General features: G+C 54.4%; 1 protein-coding gene across 1 annotated transcript; it reads right to left on the reverse strand.

The window, feature by feature from the left end:
- Positions 1-73: 73 nt before the first annotated feature.
- Positions 74-7,196, reverse strand: RNF215 (ring finger protein 215). Its single transcript, XM_045887329.3, has 9 exons — positions 6,819-7,196; positions 6,414-6,557; positions 5,865-5,936; positions 5,695-5,780; positions 5,119-5,275; positions 1,568-1,687; positions 1,348-1,491; positions 991-1,093; positions 74-903 (listed from the first exon to the last, which is right to left on the reverse strand). Exons 1-9 carry the CDS (start codon positions 7,101-7,103, stop codon positions 881-883), a joined length of 1,134 nt encoding a protein of 377 aa, XP_045743285.1. The 5' UTR covers positions 7,104-7,196; the 3' UTR covers positions 74-880.
- Between the last annotated feature and the right edge of the window lie 10,201 nt (positions 7,197-17,397).

Below are 17,397 nucleotides of genomic sequence, written 5' to 3' on the forward strand. Positions count from 1 at the left end.
CTTAGAACCTCCTTCCCACAGACAGCAGAGCCCAAGGTGACTTTTCTGTCTTAAGACATCCACACAAATCTGATCTCTTATGTTAAAAATATATCCATATTTACTTCAATATTAAACCTCCCCTACCCCAAATCTAAAAAAACCGGCTGTCCCTAAAAGATGCACCACATTTATCCTGCAGCTTCAAGTATCCTGGTCAGCAACCTATAGCCCGGCCAAGAAGCACAGGATTGGATGGCTTTGAGGCCTCTGGTCCCAGCCAGGCCTGGGAAGGGAGCCCAGCTGAACAGGCAGGGCCACTTGCAGCTCCTAGTGTCCAACAGGGCTGAGGGCAGTATCTGTGGAGGGGCCTGTGGGTTGAACATCACAGCCTTGGCCAAGATGTGTCCTGAAAGACGGTCAGGCCAGGATATCCCCAAGGCCAAATAGCTCCTCCCACAACCCAACCCCCAATAAATAAGCACAAAACCCGGCCAGCCACTGCAGTCTTAGTCCCCAGGGATGGCCTGACAGGTCAGAGAGCCGCCAGAGCCCTGGGAACAGCTGCACTGCCCCACAACCTCCTTCCCCAGGCCGCTGCCCAGGGTCCTGGGAGCTGCCTTCGAGGAGGGCAGACACAGATACCCCAGGATGGTAGAGAGGGGCCCCAAAGTGGCTTCTCTTTCTTGACTGGCAGGTCCAGACTCTGGGGGCCGTGGTCCCTCCTTCCCAGTATGAATATGATGGGGTGCCTTGCCCCTCAGCAGGGGAGGCCCCAATCCTTCCTCCAACCAGCAGGGCTTCCTGTCCATCCCGCTGTATTGTTCCAGGAGCCCAGGCCGAGGGCCAGGGTGCAGGTGGGAGGGTCCTTTGCCCACATGCAGAGACCCAGCGGGGGCAGCTAATCGTCTGAGTAGCGGTTCCCTGCAGGGGAGGAGGAAAAAACAGGGAGGGAGGTGTCAGGTGGGGAGCAGGTAAAGCCAGCCAAGGGCCCCCACCCCTGGTGCTTACCCAGGACGTTGAATTTGCATAGCGGGCAAGTCTGCTGGAGCATCAGCCAGGGGTCCACGCAGTCTCGGTGAAACTCGTGCTTACAGGGCAGCACCCGGAGCCACTGCAGGGTGTGGGGGAAGGCTTCAGGCCAGAGTCAGGCCTCCAAGTGGGGCTCCCTGGCCCCCCCACCTGTGCAGGGGAACTGAAACCCCTGCGGCCTGTCACCCTCCCCCGCCAACACCCCATTCTGCTTTCCTAGTTACAGTAGGAGCTGAGAGAATAAGGGCCTGGTGGGAACGGTTCTGGGGTCTCTCGGGAGTAGAGTGAGAGACATCACAGGTCAGCTGACAGCTGGCCTCTGCCCGCGGCACTAACCTGCTTGTTGCAGAAGTAGTCCAAACACACAGCGCAGGTCTCAGCACCGGGTTCTGGGGGCCCCTGGGTTGCCCTGCCCAGACGGCAGCGCCGGGTCTTGAGGGATGCCAGTCTCCGCACCACGCGGAGCTTGAGCAGATCCACCTGGTGGGGGAGGGCAGGCACAGTTAGGCAGGCTGGAGGGCTGGGGACACGGGGGTTCCCAGGGGCTGGCTCTCACCTGGCCTCCAGGTTCCCGCTGGCTCTGTCTTGACGCCTGCCGCTGGGCCTGTACCACGAGGCCTGTGCACAGGAGCATGGCCACCAGCAGGATGGCGTTCCACAGCTGCTGCAGGGGCTTCTGGGCAGGGGAACAGGGTGTCAGGGATGCTGGGGCTGCTCTACGCTCTTCCCTAGTGAATCCACTCCGAGGACCAGGCAGGTAAGGTCCATTGGCAGCGTGTCCCTGCAGGCTCCTGACTGCCTCTTCTGAAGCCTGCGTGCCTCCCATCTGTGCCCCCAAGGTCTGCCCCCGCTGTCTATACAGCTCCTCATCCAGCTGCTGAGGGGACCCACATCTGTCCCCAGCCCCTCTCCTGGGCAACAAACTCAGTGTTTTTTGCATTCTTGGAACTTCTCTCTGGCAGCCTCACAGACTCCCCAGCCCAGGACCCTATCACTTTCCCACCCCCATCCCTACCCACTTCCATCTGGGCCGAGCATTCACATGGTCACGTGGCTTCGCTCAGGTGGCTCATGCACCCCTCCCCTCCATCCCACTCCTCTGCTCTTTGGGGGCCCTACTCCAGCCTCACCAGCCCATTTCCCACAGCGACAAGGATCTCATCTGCAAACCTGATCACGCAGGACCCCTGCTTGACACCCTTCCCTGCGACGCCCCCGCCCTCAGGAGAGACCCCGAACTCCTCTAGCAGCCATATGGCAAGGCCCTAGATCGCCCATTCCCCTCTGTCCTTTCAGGGTCCCATGCTCCTTGCTCTTTCTCGTGTTCCCAGTTCTTCCTCACCCCTTCCTTCGGCTAATGCCTTCAGATCCCCCTTGCTCCAGAGCTCTCCCTGACTACCAGGGCTAGGCAGATGCTCCCCACTTGCCTCCCACTGCCCAGCCCAGCCCTCCTCACACTCTTTACTGTGTGTTTCCCCATCGCTGCCCTCGTGGTCCTCAGGCTCCTGCTGGTGGGAAGGATCCACATCTGAGAGGCCCCTCGGGACCTCAGAGCTCCTGGGGCGGGGATGGGGGGGCACACACTGACCTTGACTTAACTCCCCCCACCCCATAGCAGTGTGGCAGCTGGGCTTTGACTACAAAACAGCTGGCTCAGGAAATGATGTGGCAGAGTAAGCAAAACCCAGATGGCTCACCCACACAGGCACACCGGCTCTCAGGGTCTCTGGATGTGTCCTGACTAATAAATGCATTCATTTAAAAGCTGTCCGTGTTCCTAGTAGTTTTCTGCCACCATGTTCTTCCCCAGCCAACGAAGTTCAACTACCATCATGTTGGGGGAGAGGGGCCGAGAAGTGATTTGCTGCTAAAAGAGACCACCACTCTGGACGAGGCTGGGTGCTGCTGGTGTCACAAGACGCCGCTCCTGCTCAGAGTGCAGGCACCCGAGAAGCCGTTAGCAAGAGATGTCCGTGAGCCCCAGCTGCCCAATCCTCCCCTCTCCCCTCTGGTCTCTGTGCCCCCGTCTTCCCTGGGGAATGGGAGGTGGTGGCACCTGCTCCGGGAAGCTCTCCCCAAGCCCCCAGGCTGAGTTCAGATGTGTCCACTGTGTTCTGGAGGCCCATGCCTACCCCCAGCTCCGTGCTCACCCCAGCAGAGTGACGGCCATGGCCTTTCTCCTCCCCAGATGGGGCCCCAGGAGCCCAGGGCTGGAGCTGCCCTGCCTTTGTGCCCTGGGCCCTGCCGAGCCAGGCGGACACGTGGCAGGACTCACTGAGCGGCCACTGCAGTGTAAGCTCGCCAGGGCAGAACCTGGAGCTCCGTGCTCTGAAGCAGCCTGCAGTGCTCATTACAGCAATCCCGTGGCCAGCTTGGAGGCCTGCTGCAGGCTGGACACCCTGTCTCCTCAGGCTCAGCACATCTTAGGGACCCCCGGGTGAGGGGGGGAGGGCAGGGTCTGTCCATCAGAGCAGTTACGGAGCGGTCCACCTGACCTTTCTGATGCATGGGTGCTGTAGCTCTGGATTCCCAGGCTCGAAGGATGGTGGCTGGGCCCTAGGGTTGGGGCTGAGAGCTGGCCCCAACCACCCTCAAGCCACCTTGGCTATCATGGCTACCCGGCACTTGCATGGGCCCACCCTGGCTGGCAGCACGGCTGCTCAGCGTTGCCCTCTGTACCAGCCAGACTGACCTGCGGACTGCGTACATTCCCACTCCCAGGCCCCTCGCCCAGCCCGCTCTTCCCCTAGCTCCAGCCCTTCTGCAGGCACTTCCTCGCTCGTCTGACAGCCCCTCACCAAATGCCTGCGCCGCCCAGATGTCTGTGTGGGCTGCCCTCCAGGGGGAGAGCCGGTAGGGCTCCCTCTTCTTCCAGAAAGCCCTTTCCTTCCCCCCCCAGTCCCGGTGCCCGCTCCCTTCACACAACTGTGGTTCAGTTCCTGCTGCTCAAATAGGAATGAGCACATGGCGCCTGGGCTGAACTGCCGAGGCCTTATCGTGTGAGAGTCCCTTCCCTACTTGTCTTTGAGGCCCTTCAGGACAGTGCCCGGTTCTCACAGGTACCTTGGACACTCCCAGCCCTTCTCATTGAGCCCTACATGTCCTAGGACCTCAAAAGTTATCTGGTGACTGCTAATTTATTCAAGCACTTATAACAAACACATTCAGAGTAGCAGCAGCGGCCCACCTGCGCCATGCCCACCGTGAACTTTATGTTCACATAAACATGGAACGTGAACCTTGTTCACAAACAAGGAACATGAGACCAGAGAGGTTAAACGCTCAACCTGAGATCACTCAGCTAAGTCCCCAAGTCTGCCTGACTTCTGAAGCTGCCTCGCATGGCCCAATCCCACTGACTCCTGCTGGAGGCTGCCCACTGGGAGAAAGGACATGCCCGCCCTGACAGAGCAGGGACTCGCGAGATGCTTGTGGACCGAATAAATTTGAACCTTCTTGATGCCCAGCATTGAGAAATCCAGAGACTAGTAGGACACAGCCCCAGCCATCGGGAGACAAAGTCACATTCCCCAACACTTAGACACTTTGGGCTATCCTAAGAACACTATGAAGGGTCTGACAAAGCACTGCTGCGATTTAGAAGGAGGGAGAGGGGGACGGTGGGCTGAGGTTGTGAGGGAAGCCTTCCAAAGCAGGCAAGCAGATGGGGACAAATGGAGACAGAGAAAGTGTCCATGCCTGCAGCCAAGGATGGACAAGGCCTAGTGGCAGGAGGCCAGGGCATGTATGAAGGCCAGGAAATGGCATAGGGTGACAGGGTATAAGGAAGAGACTAGAAAAAAAAAGATAGGCGAGTAAACAGGAGAGCTGTGAAAGCTAGGCTAAGGAGTCTGAACTTTATTCTGCAGGCAATGGGGAGCCACGGAGGGCTTCTAAGCGGGAGAATAACAAGACAATAGTAATTAACACTGATTATGCATGGCCCCATCAGGCACTGCACTGAGCACCCACCCTGTCAATGAGTGCTCATTACAGCCCTGGGGCGTGGAAGCAGCAGTCCTGGCCACCAAGGTGAGGAGAGGCCACAGGATCTGAGACAAGGCATGTGTGCAGCGCCATCCGAGTCCCCTCTCCCCAGGCACCCACCTGTTCCTGGGCCCGACTGCCTCCCAGGCACACCAAGTCCTGCCATCCTCCGTAGCCATCCTTGGAGAGGCCACAGGTGGTCCACAGGGTCAGCTTCCACTCGATGTTGGCTGACAGCGACTCTCCGCTGGTGATCTCGGCTGTGGCCTGAGTCCTCCTGGGACGGAAAGCCACAGAGGGGCCAGAGAAAAGGGCTCTTGGGAGGAGAGGTCCAGACCCACCCATCTCAGCCTTGTAGGAAAAAGATCTTCCCAAGTATCCCACAGCCCTTCTGCTTTGGCTCCCAGGCCTTTTCTGGTCATTGGTTTTTCCATTCTCACCTCAGCCAGGCCAGGGAGGCCTGCAAGTCTCAGAAAGAACCTGTCAATCAGGAATCCAGCTCCCTCCTTGCTGGAGCCAATTCCCCTCTGCCCCTAGAGCTGCCTCTTTGCTCCAGTCCCCTCACCCATTTTTCAGACCAGGAGACTACGGTCTTAAGGTTAACAGGAAAAGACCCCTGAGACCATGGCAGATTCAGGGACCCCTCAGCACCCAGGCTCCCAGGCCCAGTCCTTTGGAGCCTAAACCCCAACTCACTGCAGCAGTGCCTCCAACAGCTTGGTGACATTGGAAGAGTAATGCAGGACAATCACTGGCCTGAGCAGCAGCTGTGATATGTCTAGCTGTAGATGGATGGACAAGGAGGTCAGCTGGCCTTAGTCCCCTCCTCCCTGGCCTGCACACCCCCACTGCCTGAACCGATTTACCTCTCGGACCACGTTGTGGTTCAAGATGAGGAGGAGCAGGGCAGAGGCTCCCAGGAAGAGTGCCCTCCGCATCTGCAAGGGACAGAGGTAGAAGCTAGCTGGCACCCTGCCCACACACCTCTCTCACTACCCACGACCACAGTTCTTAGCTCCTGGCTCTGCAGTGAGTGTTTCCTCTGGACAGACTGGCTGCACACTCCTTGAGGTCAAGGGCAGAAACTTATTCCTCCTGCCATTCCCCCAGATGTTCTGTGGGACCCAAACTATTATGTGCCTTCCCTAGTAGGACAGGCCTGCCCACCAACTCTCAGCAGGAACTCCGCATCTGATACTCTCAGAGCCTGGTGGAGCTTCCTGACTCTGTCTGGCCTCCTCCCACCTCCCTGCTTCCACTCCATACCGATTCAATTTTCCAAACTGGGGTCCCTCACCTCATCCAGGCCCAAGATTTCTCTGGAAGCTCCTTAGGGGCCCACCTGGTAGTCTGGCTCTGGCGGATGCCTTGAAACCCCTTCCTTCAACCCCCTTCCCCACATACACCCCGTGCACCTGCTGGACCAGGGCCTTGGGATAGGCCTGCGGGCCGCTGCCCTGACTCTCCTGGTGGAACTGGGCCGCTTGCTCCTTGCCCACGTATGCCACTGCAATCCAGCCTTCTACGGGCACCTCCTGCTCAGCATCCACGATGTCCATCTGTGGGGCAAGGGACCATGGGCAGAGGGAGGAGGGGGGAGGAAGGGGGGCTGGACACACAGGGGATGCAAGGCCAGGGTTGGGGAGCGAGTTTGAAGGGGAAGGCATCTGGATCTCAGGTTTTGGAAGCCGGGGTTTGAGGCCTGGGCAGCTCGGGGAGGGGGCGCTCGGCTGCTACGGCTCGGTCCAGGATAAAGGCCGGATCTGGGTGCGGGGTCTACGGCGGGGCGGGCCGGGGCCAGACGGCTCGGCTGCGCTCACCAGCAGCAGGCGGCCGCCCAGCGCGGGCGCCGGGTCGGCCTCGGGGCCGATCCTGACGCCCTCCAGGACCAGAGCGTCCTGCCGCGGCAGCCTCACGTCCACCCGTACGGCGCGGGCCCCGCCCCGCCCCGCCCCGGCCTCGGGCTCGCTGCCGTCCGCCGCGGCACCGGGTCCCGCCAGGCCCAGCCACAGCGGCAGCAGGGGTAGCAGCAGCAGCAGTGGCGACGGCGGCGGCGGAGGAGGCGGTGGGGGCGACCTCAGCGCGGGGCGAGCGGCGGGGCCCATGGCCGGACCCGGCGAGCAGACGAAACAGGGGCGCCGGGGGTCCCGGCGCGGGGGGGGAGCGGAGGGAGCGAGGCCGCGGCCGGACGGGGCGGGGCGCCGGGAGGGGCGGGGCCGGGGCCGGACGGGGCGGGGCGGGGCGCCGGGAGGCGGGGGGCGGGAGTCCTCGGCGGCTCTGGCGCCCAGACAGGGCCGCGCGCGCCCCCTGGTGGACCCGGGGAACTCCGGCGCCAGCGGCCGTGGCGGCGGGAGTGGGGCGGAGCCCGGGAGGAGGTAGTCACACGGCTTGAGGCGTTGTCAGACTGGCGGAGACCAGAGCAGGGGAGGCCGAGGGAGATAGTTGGCGACATGGGAAGGCGGAGGCACGATCAGGGCCCCAGAAGGGCAGGAACAAGGGACGTGTGGTGGCCTGGCGGCTGGCTGACCCTTGCTGTGCACCAGCCTTACGGTCACTCGGTGTGGCCTTAGTCAAGTCACACCCGCATCTTCCCTGGGCTTCCATCTCTCCACCAGACCGAACTCCAGGAGACAGAGAACCAGACAGACATTGGCGTGGGAAGCCGATGGGGGAGATTGAAGCAAGGGTCCCGGAGGGGCAGAAAGAGGGGCTGGGGACGTCTGCCTAAACCAAGCAGGCCAGACACGGCTCCTCAGGGGGGGCCAGAGGCTAGGTCTTCAGGCAGGTCACTTTTCTGGGTAGTGAAACGGGCACGATATTAGAGCAACACTGCCTCATCTCCAACAAATAATCTCGGATGCCTACAGGAATGTGAGAAGTCCACACACTGTCCTAAAACTCATCTTTTTCTCCAAGGGTTGTGGCTGCTGCTGAATTGCCTTGTCTGAAACCTGAGCCTTCTAAAAATTGTATCCTGATAAAAGGGCAAAGGCCAGATAAGCCACGACACTCTTTCCTGAGATATTTTTTTGTATGAAAAATTTCAAACATACTAAAAAATGGAAAGAATTTTATAGTGAACACCCATATAACCACTAACGTTGAATTGTCAAGATGCTCCTGAGGAATAAGATGGAGAGACTAAGAGAATCTGATGTAAGTCCAAAGACAGACAAATGGGGCATCAAACAGAGAAGCCAGAAACTGGCCTACACACAGAACTGTGGCTTTGTCAGAGGGAGCACTGCAGTTGGAGAGAGGGGCAGCATGATGGACTGTTGGCAAATCATGCCAAGAAAATGAGTTAACCATAAGAAAAAGCAATGAAATTGGACCTCTACTGCACATCGTACCGGAAAAATCAATTCCATGTGAATTAAAGATCTAAATATGAAAAGTAATACTTTAAGCATTTTTAGAAAGAAACAAAAGCCTATCCTGTTTACTTCAAGGTCAGGAGAGATTTCTTTCTACATAAAAGCAGATTATAAAGATTTTTATTTATTTATTGAGAGAGAGAGAATGATAGAGAGAGAGCATGAGAGGGGGGAGGGTCAGAGGGAGAAGCAGACTCCCTGCTGAGCAGGGAGCCCGATGCGGGACTCGATTCTGGACTCCGGGATCATGACCTGAGCCGAAGGCAGTTGTTTAACCAACTGAGCCACCCAGGTGCCCATAAAAGCAGATTATAAAGGAAAAGATCGAAGAAATGCATCCACAATAAAATGAAAAACTTGTGATAATCAAAACCGTGTAATAAAGTGATAGGGAAAGCAACAAACTGGGAGAAGGTATTTGCAACCAAATTATTCCTATGCAGAATATACAAATGCATAGATAAGGGCCCAAGATGCAAGTAGGCATTTGACAAAAAAAAAAAAGTAATGGCCAATAAATATGAAAAGATGCTCAACCTAATCATTAATTAGGGAAATACAAGTTAAGATCACAACTCATCACTAGGAGAAGAGATAAATTTGTGGTACATTCATATGTAAAATACCGTGCAATAGAGAAAAACAAATGGATTAGTTGTGTGTATCACCATGGATAATTCTAATAGAACGCTTAGCACAAAAAGCAAGTCTCCAAATAATACATACAATTTAAGCTCAAAAACATCAGGACTTACAAGAACAGTACACAAAAATCAGTTGTGTATCTCTACGCCAGCAATGAATGATTTTAAAAGGACATGAAGACAATTCTATTTATGGTAGTTGCCAAAAATAAATAAATAAATAAAACACCTAGAAATAAGCTTAAGCAAGGAGCTGAAAGACCTGTGCACTGAAAACTGCAAAACATTGCAGAAATAAATGAAAAAAGACCTAAATAAATGGAAAGACATCCATGTTAATGGATTGGTAGACTTAATATTGTTAAGATGGCCATACTACCCAAAGCAATGTACAGATTCAATGCAATTCCTATTGAAATTCTAATGACCTTTTTTGAAGAAATGGAAAACCCATCCTAAAATCTACATGGAGTTGCAAGGAGCCCTGAATACCCCCTGTTGACAAAAAGAAGAACAAAATTAGAGGACTCACACTTCCCGATTTTAAAATGTACTACAAAGCTACAATAACCAAAGCAGTGGTTCTGGTGTAGAGAGACTTATAGATCAATGGAATAGAATTGATAGTCCAGAAATAAACCCAGACATCTATGGCCGATTGATTTTCAACAAGGGCACCAAGACTATTCAATAAGGGAAAGAATAGTCTCTTTAACAAATGGTGCTGGGACAACTTGGACAGCTACATTCAAAAGAGTGAAGATGGACTCCTACCTCACACCATACCCAAAACTTAAAGTGGTGCAGCAGCTATGGAAAATTGTATGGTGGTTCCTCAAAAAATTAAACATAAAATTGCTGTATCATCCAGCAATTCCACTTCTGGGTATATATCCAAAATAATTGCAGGGACTTGAACAGATATTTGTACACCAATGTTCATAACAGCATTATTCACAATAGCTGAAAGGTGAAAACAACTGAAATGTCCATTGATGGATGAGTGGATACATTTTGATATGTCCATATGATGTGCTATTATTTAGCCATAAATAGGAATGAAGTACTGATCCGTGCTACAACATGGATGAACTTTGAAAACATTATGCAAAGTGAAATAAGCTGCACAAAAGGCCTAGATATCAAATGATAAATCCAGAATAGATAAGTCAGTAGAGAGAGAAAGCAGATTGGTGGCTGAACGGAAGGGGAAATGATAAGTGACTGCTTAATGGGTACAAGGTTTCCTTTTGGGGTGAGGAAAAACTTTTGGAACCAGATAGAGGTGCTGGCTGCCTAACATTGTGAATGTACAAAGTACCACTGGATTTTTTTACTTTAAAATGGTTAATTTTATGTTATGTGAATTTCACCTCAATTAAAGAAAAAAAACATGGAGCTATATTTTTAAGAGATAAAGTCATCTGTAACAAAACTATAAAGAAAATCAAGGGACCAAGAAGCACTAACTTCAGTTTACCAGGTGGGATGTAATTGGGGAAGGACACCCAGGGGTGTTCTGCTTCTTAAGTCACATGGGTGTTCCTTATATCATCCTTTATTCTTTGTGTGGGTTACTAATGTTCTTTCGTACCCTAAGAAATCACTTTTCGTAAGTTGCAAAATGCACTACGCAGGCCCCTTTGTGTCCACGGAGAGTCTTGCTTCTCCAGTTCCATGAATGTCCCAGACCATCTGTCAGCCCCAATGACAGGGTTGCAAGGACACACCCTGTAATCAGTGAGGCTGTTGGCTCCACGGTCTGCCTATCCCTATTCCCACTACTTGCTCCCTAACCCCATCCTGCCCACTTAGGCAAGGGGTCCTCACGGCCCCCTTCACACACACACACACACACACACACACACACACACACACACACCAACCAGGCACAGACCCTTGCCTAAAACTGTCCCCAGCCTGGAACAAGTTTCTGCTTCCCCACGAATATCCACATCCTAGCTTTCCATCAGTGGGAGCCAGAGCGGCCCTGTAAACTTGGTGAGTAACCAAAGTTACTCTGTGGTCTGTCCTCCCACCGGGGAACCGTTAGTTATCCTGGAAGAGACAAGTGCTTGGGAGATAGTCTAAATGTGGCAGGAGATAGCCCAGCCCAGGCCAGCCAGGGCCCTTCTGCTGTTGTGCTGGGGGGGAATGGGGTGGGGGCGGGTGTAGGGACAGTGAAGATCAGAGCCGCCATTGGAGGGGGTATTAGCCCAGGGACAGGACAGCTAAGGCCAGGAGATTGATAGCAGGGAATGAGTACCAAGAGAGGCCTTGCTTGAGAGCACAGCATCTGAGGAAGAAGAGACTAGAGGACCCCACAGGGAAGGACGAGATCCCAGCTGGGAGAAGAGGCAGGCCTGGTGCTGAACCTCGGGCCTCCCTGCTCTCAGGGCTGGGCAGACAGGATGCTCAGCCCTGTGGGCCCCTCCGGATCCCATCTGGCTTCACTTCTGGGGCTGAGTGGGGAGCTGGCAAGAGTAACAGGGCTGTTACTTTTTCTACCATGTCCCTCCAAGCAAGCCACTTCCTTTTTCTTGGCTCATGTCCCCAACTGTAAAGGAAAATAAGACTCGGACCAAACAATTTGGGGGCAGGGGGTCCTTTCACCAGACGTGCTGTGATTTCAAGTGGCTTGTGTCTTGGATTACAAGGTTTCTTGGCCCTGGGCTGGGCCGGGCCGTGAACTGTATGGAGGAGTGTCCTGTCTCCTTCACCCCCTAAAGTTGCAGGAGGACCTAGGAAGAAATGAAGCTGTTAATGAAAGTGTGAGGTTTGGGATGCATTACCGAAGTGGAACGGGGTTGGGGCAGTGAAATGTCTTAGAATTGACACCAGGAATAGAGTATGTGGTAAGGCCAGTGAATTCCATGAGTTTGTGCCCACGGCTGTTCTTCCCCTGCTGTGAAATGAATTCTTCAATATGATGCCAGGCTGTGCATAAAAATGGACAAAATATTCCGTGAGCGATGCTGGAAGTAGGATGAAGGGCAGGAAGGCAAGTCCATATCCAGAATCTGGGTCTGCCCCACTCCGCGAGCACCCTCCCAGATGGAAGAGGGCCAATGTAATCAAGCCGCCACCAGGTGGCAAGCTAGTCCCTGGGGAATGGGACCACGCAGGGGCCCAGTGTTGGGCTCTGCTCTTTTTACAAAGGGCCTTCAGCTAGGCGATTCCTAGCTCACGGGAGTGCACCCCACCCCTACCCCTGTGGGGGCTTTCAGGACCAGTGGCAACGAGAAAGCTAGGCTGGGGGGCTGTATTTTCAGACCCCAGAGATCCTTGAGGTCCTTCCACCTAATAGGCATGAGCCCCAAGACATCTAACAAATTTTCTTAGAAAAATCTGAGACTGTCCCTTGGCTGCCTAGTTCCATTGCTCCCTCCCTTTCCTCACCCGGATGCCCAGAGAGGGGTGGTGACTTGCTGAAGATCACACAGGGCAGGTGCAGAGTAGCAGCAGATAACTGTGGTGTGGGGGAGAGGAAGGGCTACTGAGGGGAGGGGTGGCCAGGGGCCTGCTCCTTCCCTGGGCCCAGACCTCAAGGGGCAGAGTGAGTATTGGGTCATCTAGGCACTGGACATGGAACAGCGACTGTGACCAGCAATGGCTCCTGCCCTTTAGAATAGATAGGAAACCATAACCACATATACAAGCAAGGTAGTTTCAGACCACGGTAAGTGCCACATGAAGGAGCTAAAATAGCATGAGGGTGGGGGGTTGCTGGGGGCTGCTTCAGCTTCAGTACCAGGGGAAGAAGGCCTCTCTGAGAGGTGGTGTGGGGGGTACGAATGGCAAGAATATTGGGGTGGGGGGGATAAGAAGTACAAGTGAAAACAGCTGATACATTTTATTTTATTTTATTTATTTATTTGCGAGAGAGAATGAGATAGAGAGTGCATGAGAGGGGGAGGGTCAGAGGGAGAAGCAGACTCCCCGCTGAGCAGGGAGCCCGATGCGGGACTCGATCCCGGGACTCCAGGATCATGACCTGAGCCGAAGGCAGTCGCTTAACCAACTGAGCCACCCAGGCGCCCAACAGCTGATACATTTACTATGTTCCAGGCACTGTTCAAGACCCTGTGCACAAATAAACTTGTTCAATCTCATCACAGCCGTATAAGGTAGTAAGATTATCATTGCCATCCTATGGAAGGGAAATTGAGGCATGGAGGTCAAGTAACCTTGGTAGGTGATGGAATCAGGACCTGAACCCAGGTAGTCTGACTCTGAAGTCAAGGGGGCTCATCCCATATCATTCTGTTTCTCAAAGGCACTGACCTGCACTGAACAAGGTGGATGGTAGAATCTGGATTCTAGGGGTGCCTGGGTGGCTCAGTCGGTTAAGCGTCTGCCTTCGGCTTGGCTCATGATCCCAGGGTCCTGAGATCGTGCCCGCATCGGGCTCCCTGCTCCGTGGGGAGTCTGCTTCTCTCTCTCCCTCTGCCTGCCGCTCCCTACCCCCAGCCTCTGGGTTCACAGTTAACTGGGCCACCTCATTCTAAAGGGATTTGACTCCCTGAGACAACTGGAGACTGGTGAGAAAGGGCTTAGGGATTAGACAATGATAGCTGGGAAGGTAAGGGACTTAATTAGGGGGGTTTGGGTGTGGAAAGTGGGGCGGGGAGGGGATTTGTGTCTTCACAAAGCCAGGGTGGACTGCGGAAGTGAAGAGGAAGTGGGCTCCTTGGGAGGAGCTGGGCAAGCTCGGTTTCTCCTGTTCTGTTGTGCCTTCAGAAATAACACATAATAGTACTGGTAATCCTCCTCTTTGTGCACCATCACTTTTCCAGCCATTATTTCACCTGGAATTCTCACCGCAGCCCCGGGAGAGAGGCAAGGGATTGTTTTTCTCCCCAGGTAACAGGCACCTGGAGAAGGCAGGTGACTTTGCCCCCTGAGGAGCTGGGGTTTTGTTCCAGGCCCCCTGGCTCCTGGTCAGGACTGCTTTCTTGGCTCTCGCTGCATTACTGCAGGGGGAGAGGCCTTGCCAAGGATCTGCCGAGGAAGTCATTCGGAGCCCTGGCTGCCACCTCCTAGACTGCAGTCCCTGAAGACCCCTGCCCTCCTCACTGGGGGCTGGGGTGGGGGGCGCGCAGCAAGGGTTTAAAAGACTGTTTTCTCCGACTCTCAAACCACGGTGCCGATCTCAGCACCACCCCTTTCCCCACTGGCACCAGAGAATCAGGACAAGGCATGTACCCCTAAGCTCTGATTCTTTATCTGACCCCCACTTCCCCTCTCACATATCCACAGACCAAGCTCAGCCTGGGCAGGCCCCCAACCCCAATACTGTAAGTTCCCTGAGGGCAGTTTTCCTACTCGAGGATTTCCACAGTGCTCAGTGAGATATGTGAGGGAACAAAAGGAGTGAATGTTTTCCAGGCCTCCTGCCCCCTCCAATGTGGCCGACTCTGCTTAGTCATCAGCAGGTCTCTGGGGAACCCGAGATGCCCTACCCCCTGACTGGGTGGGGAGCTTCCTGACTGCACCAATATGGCTAGCTGCACTGTGCTGGAATGACCTGCTGCCTTAGCCATCTCCCTGTGGACCGAGAACTCCTGAGGGCAAGGCCTGGCCAGCCGCGATCTCCCAAGGGTCCCTGTGCCTGGCACCATACCTGCTGCCTAAATACTCATGGAGCCAAGGAATGAAGGGTGCTCTGGCTCCCAGCTCCAGTCAGGAGCTGAAGCGTAGACCACCTGGAGGAGAGCGCGGGCAGGTACAGGAGTGAATCCATCACTGTCACTTCCTCAGTCTGCTGCTATCACCTCTGCGGTCAGGGCCATGTCATCCCAGGGAGTGTGGATTTCTTCATTCCTTCCCCACTTTGTTGGAAAGAAACTTAAGGCATCTGAAACCCCGTGTGGCAGGGCTGGGATAAGGAGAGGAGGCAAGGAGCCTGGAGTCAGTGTCCTTCTGCGTGGTCGCCTGCAAGCACAAGGGCTTTCCAGAGAGTTCTGCCGTCCTGGCCCCATGGAAGTAGAGTGTTCCACAAATATTTGTTGAAGGGTTTAAAAGACTGTTTTCTCCGACTCTCAAACCACGGTGCCAATCTCAGCACCACCCCTTTCCCCACTGGCACCAGAGAATCAGGATAAGGCACCCGGGGCCTTTGATCTGGAGGTCAGTGCCCTTGTTTTAGAGAAGAGTCATCCAAGGCCCAGAGGACAAAGCAGATATCCCAGAGGAGCACCCCCTCCCTCCCCAGGGCTCACTGCTAAATAATCACTAGAGCACATTCACTCGAGAACATGGTGAAATCCCCGGCTCTGGACTCCCAGTCCAGTGCTCCTACCTCTGCCCACAGCCACCTCCCAAAGGAATCTCAGCCCCAGGGCACTAACCAGCAAGACTAGAGCCATTAGTTATCCCACGCTCCTCCTAGATCTCCTAGGGCTTGCAGCCTTCTTTCAGCTGTTAACACTACCTTGCCTGGCAAGATATACTCAGCACGGCATGCTCGTTACAGAGCTGACAAGTGGCAGGGCTTGGGTCTCATCTCCAGCCTGCCTGACCGAGGAGGCTGAGCTCTTCCCGTTGGGCCAGGCTGTTGCCTGATAGTCAACCACGGCAACACAGAGTAGTCAGTGTCAAGGTCAGGAGAGAGGGGTTACTGTCTGGAAGGGCTCATGTTGGATTAGTTAGATGGGGCAGAAGTTCCTGGAAACAGCATTTGATCAGGCCTTTGAAGGTCAGGGAGGATCTGGCAGGAGGAAACAGGAGATGGAAACAACTCTGACAGAGGCAGGAGGGCTGAGCTCTGTCTGAGGGGCAGCAGGGAGCTTCTCTGACTAAAATGAAAGAGTGTTTTGGGGACACGTGGGTGGCTCAGTGGGTTAAGCGTCTGCCTTCAGCCCAGGTCATGATCTCGGGGTCCTGTCAGGCTCCCTGCTCAGCGGGGAGTCTGCTTCTCCCTCTCCCTCTGCCCCTCCCCCTGCTCCTGCTCTTTCTCTCTCTCTCTCTCAAATAAAGAAATAAAATCTAAAAAAAAAAAACAATAAAATAAAATAAAAGTGCGTGGAGGGCAAGAGTGGCCATTGAGGCCGTTGAGGATGCTGGGACAAGATGGGCCTTGGCCTCAAATGCAAGTCAGTGAGATTGGGCTGATTCCTGAAGGAACTAGGGAGTCACAGCAGATTCTTGAGCAGAGGAACAACATACCTAGCAGGGAGGGAGACTTACTGGACAGGGGTAGGGGGTGAGAGAGGAAAGATGGGAATTTGGAGGAGGGGCTCTCTCTTAGTAACCAGCTCAGAGGAGGTGACCAGATTATTATTCTAGGATTTATATTATCAGATTAACTAGCTGTTCCATAGTGGGCCAGAGGTAAGGTACGTTTCAGTAGAGGAAGGAGAAGCAGGCAGCCACAGGACCTGGGAAGGGCAGACTGGAAGAAGGGTACTTCACTTAGACCTTTATGGTGGGTGACTCCAGATTCCTGGGGGCTTGTTTTGGGGCTGAGGATGATTTCCTGCTGGATGAATGTTTTCTTTGTGCTTTCCTGGGGAGCCTGTGTAGGCAACTCCCAGGCTAGTCCACACTGCAGCCTGTGGGTTCCTGGAAGCATTTGGCCCAGAAGCCAGAGGCTTGGGTGCAAGCCCTAAATCTGCATGTACTCTTACGGGGCTGCCTCTTTCCCTAGGTTCCTCAAGAAATCACCTGACTTAGAGGGTTACCACAGGCTTAAATGAAAAGCTAGATCTGAAAGTGCCTTGCAAACTATAAAGTGCTGTAAAGGGGCTATTTTTCTATTTTCCTTTGAATAGGCCCTACATCTTGCCCCTGGAAGGATCTTATATAAAGATTTCAGCCACGTGTCCAACAAGGAAGGCAGCCATGCCTTCTGCCCTAAGCCAGAAGCCCATGATTCTTTAACTAGTGTGGAACTGCTGGGATAGCTAAAAACTCCTCCCAGGGGTGGGGGTTGGGGGGCCTCTCAGCAACAGGGCTGAATTGAGACCCTCAACTCTCTGCACCCTGCAGCAGACCTTCATGGTGGAGACCGTGTCAGGTGCAGAGTCTCACAGGCGTCTCTAGCAGGCCTGCTGTAGTCTGCCTCTGCCTTCGGACCCAGAGAGTCTGGGATCCTCCTGCTTTCTACTCCCCTGGAGACCTGAGTGTAGAGTTGGCAGGGGCCCCGCTGTGAGAGGTGGGATGCCCTTGGGCTCCTGGGATGAATTCCTTGGGCTCTGTGTGAATTCCAGGCTGTAAGTGGAGGTCTTTCATGTGCCCGGCACCGGGCAAAGCTCTCCACATCTGTCACACCACTAACGATTTTGGGCCATGCCCTCTCTGGGTCTGTTTTCCATGGCTGTTAAGTGAGGTGAGCTGCCTGATGCCCGAATGATCTGTGCTTGTGTCTCCTTCCCAGG

Source organism: Mirounga angustirostris, unplaced genomic scaffold, assembly GCF_029215605.1.
Source record: "Mirounga angustirostris isolate CCGP_5_RB_7025 unplaced genomic scaffold, mMirAng1.0.hap1 SCAF_14, whole genome shotgun sequence".
Taxonomy (NCBI): Eukaryota; Metazoa; Chordata; class Mammalia; order Carnivora; family Phocidae; genus Mirounga; species Mirounga angustirostris.

Bases quoted from the DNA above. Each gene is read 5' to 3' on its own strand.
- RNF215 (XM_045887329.3), bottom strand. From the start codon at position 7,103: ATGGGCCCCGCCGCTCGCCCCGCGCTGAGGTCGCCCCCACCGCCTCCT. The intron at 5,781-5,864 runs GTAAATCGGTTC...ATCCATCTACAG, and splicing joins ACCACAACGTGGTCCGAGAG to CTAGACATATCACAGCTGCT. The intron at 1,688-5,118 runs GTGGGTGCCTGG...TCCCCTGCCCAG, and splicing joins GCAGTCGGGCCCAGGAACAG to AAGCCCCTGCAGCAGCTGTG.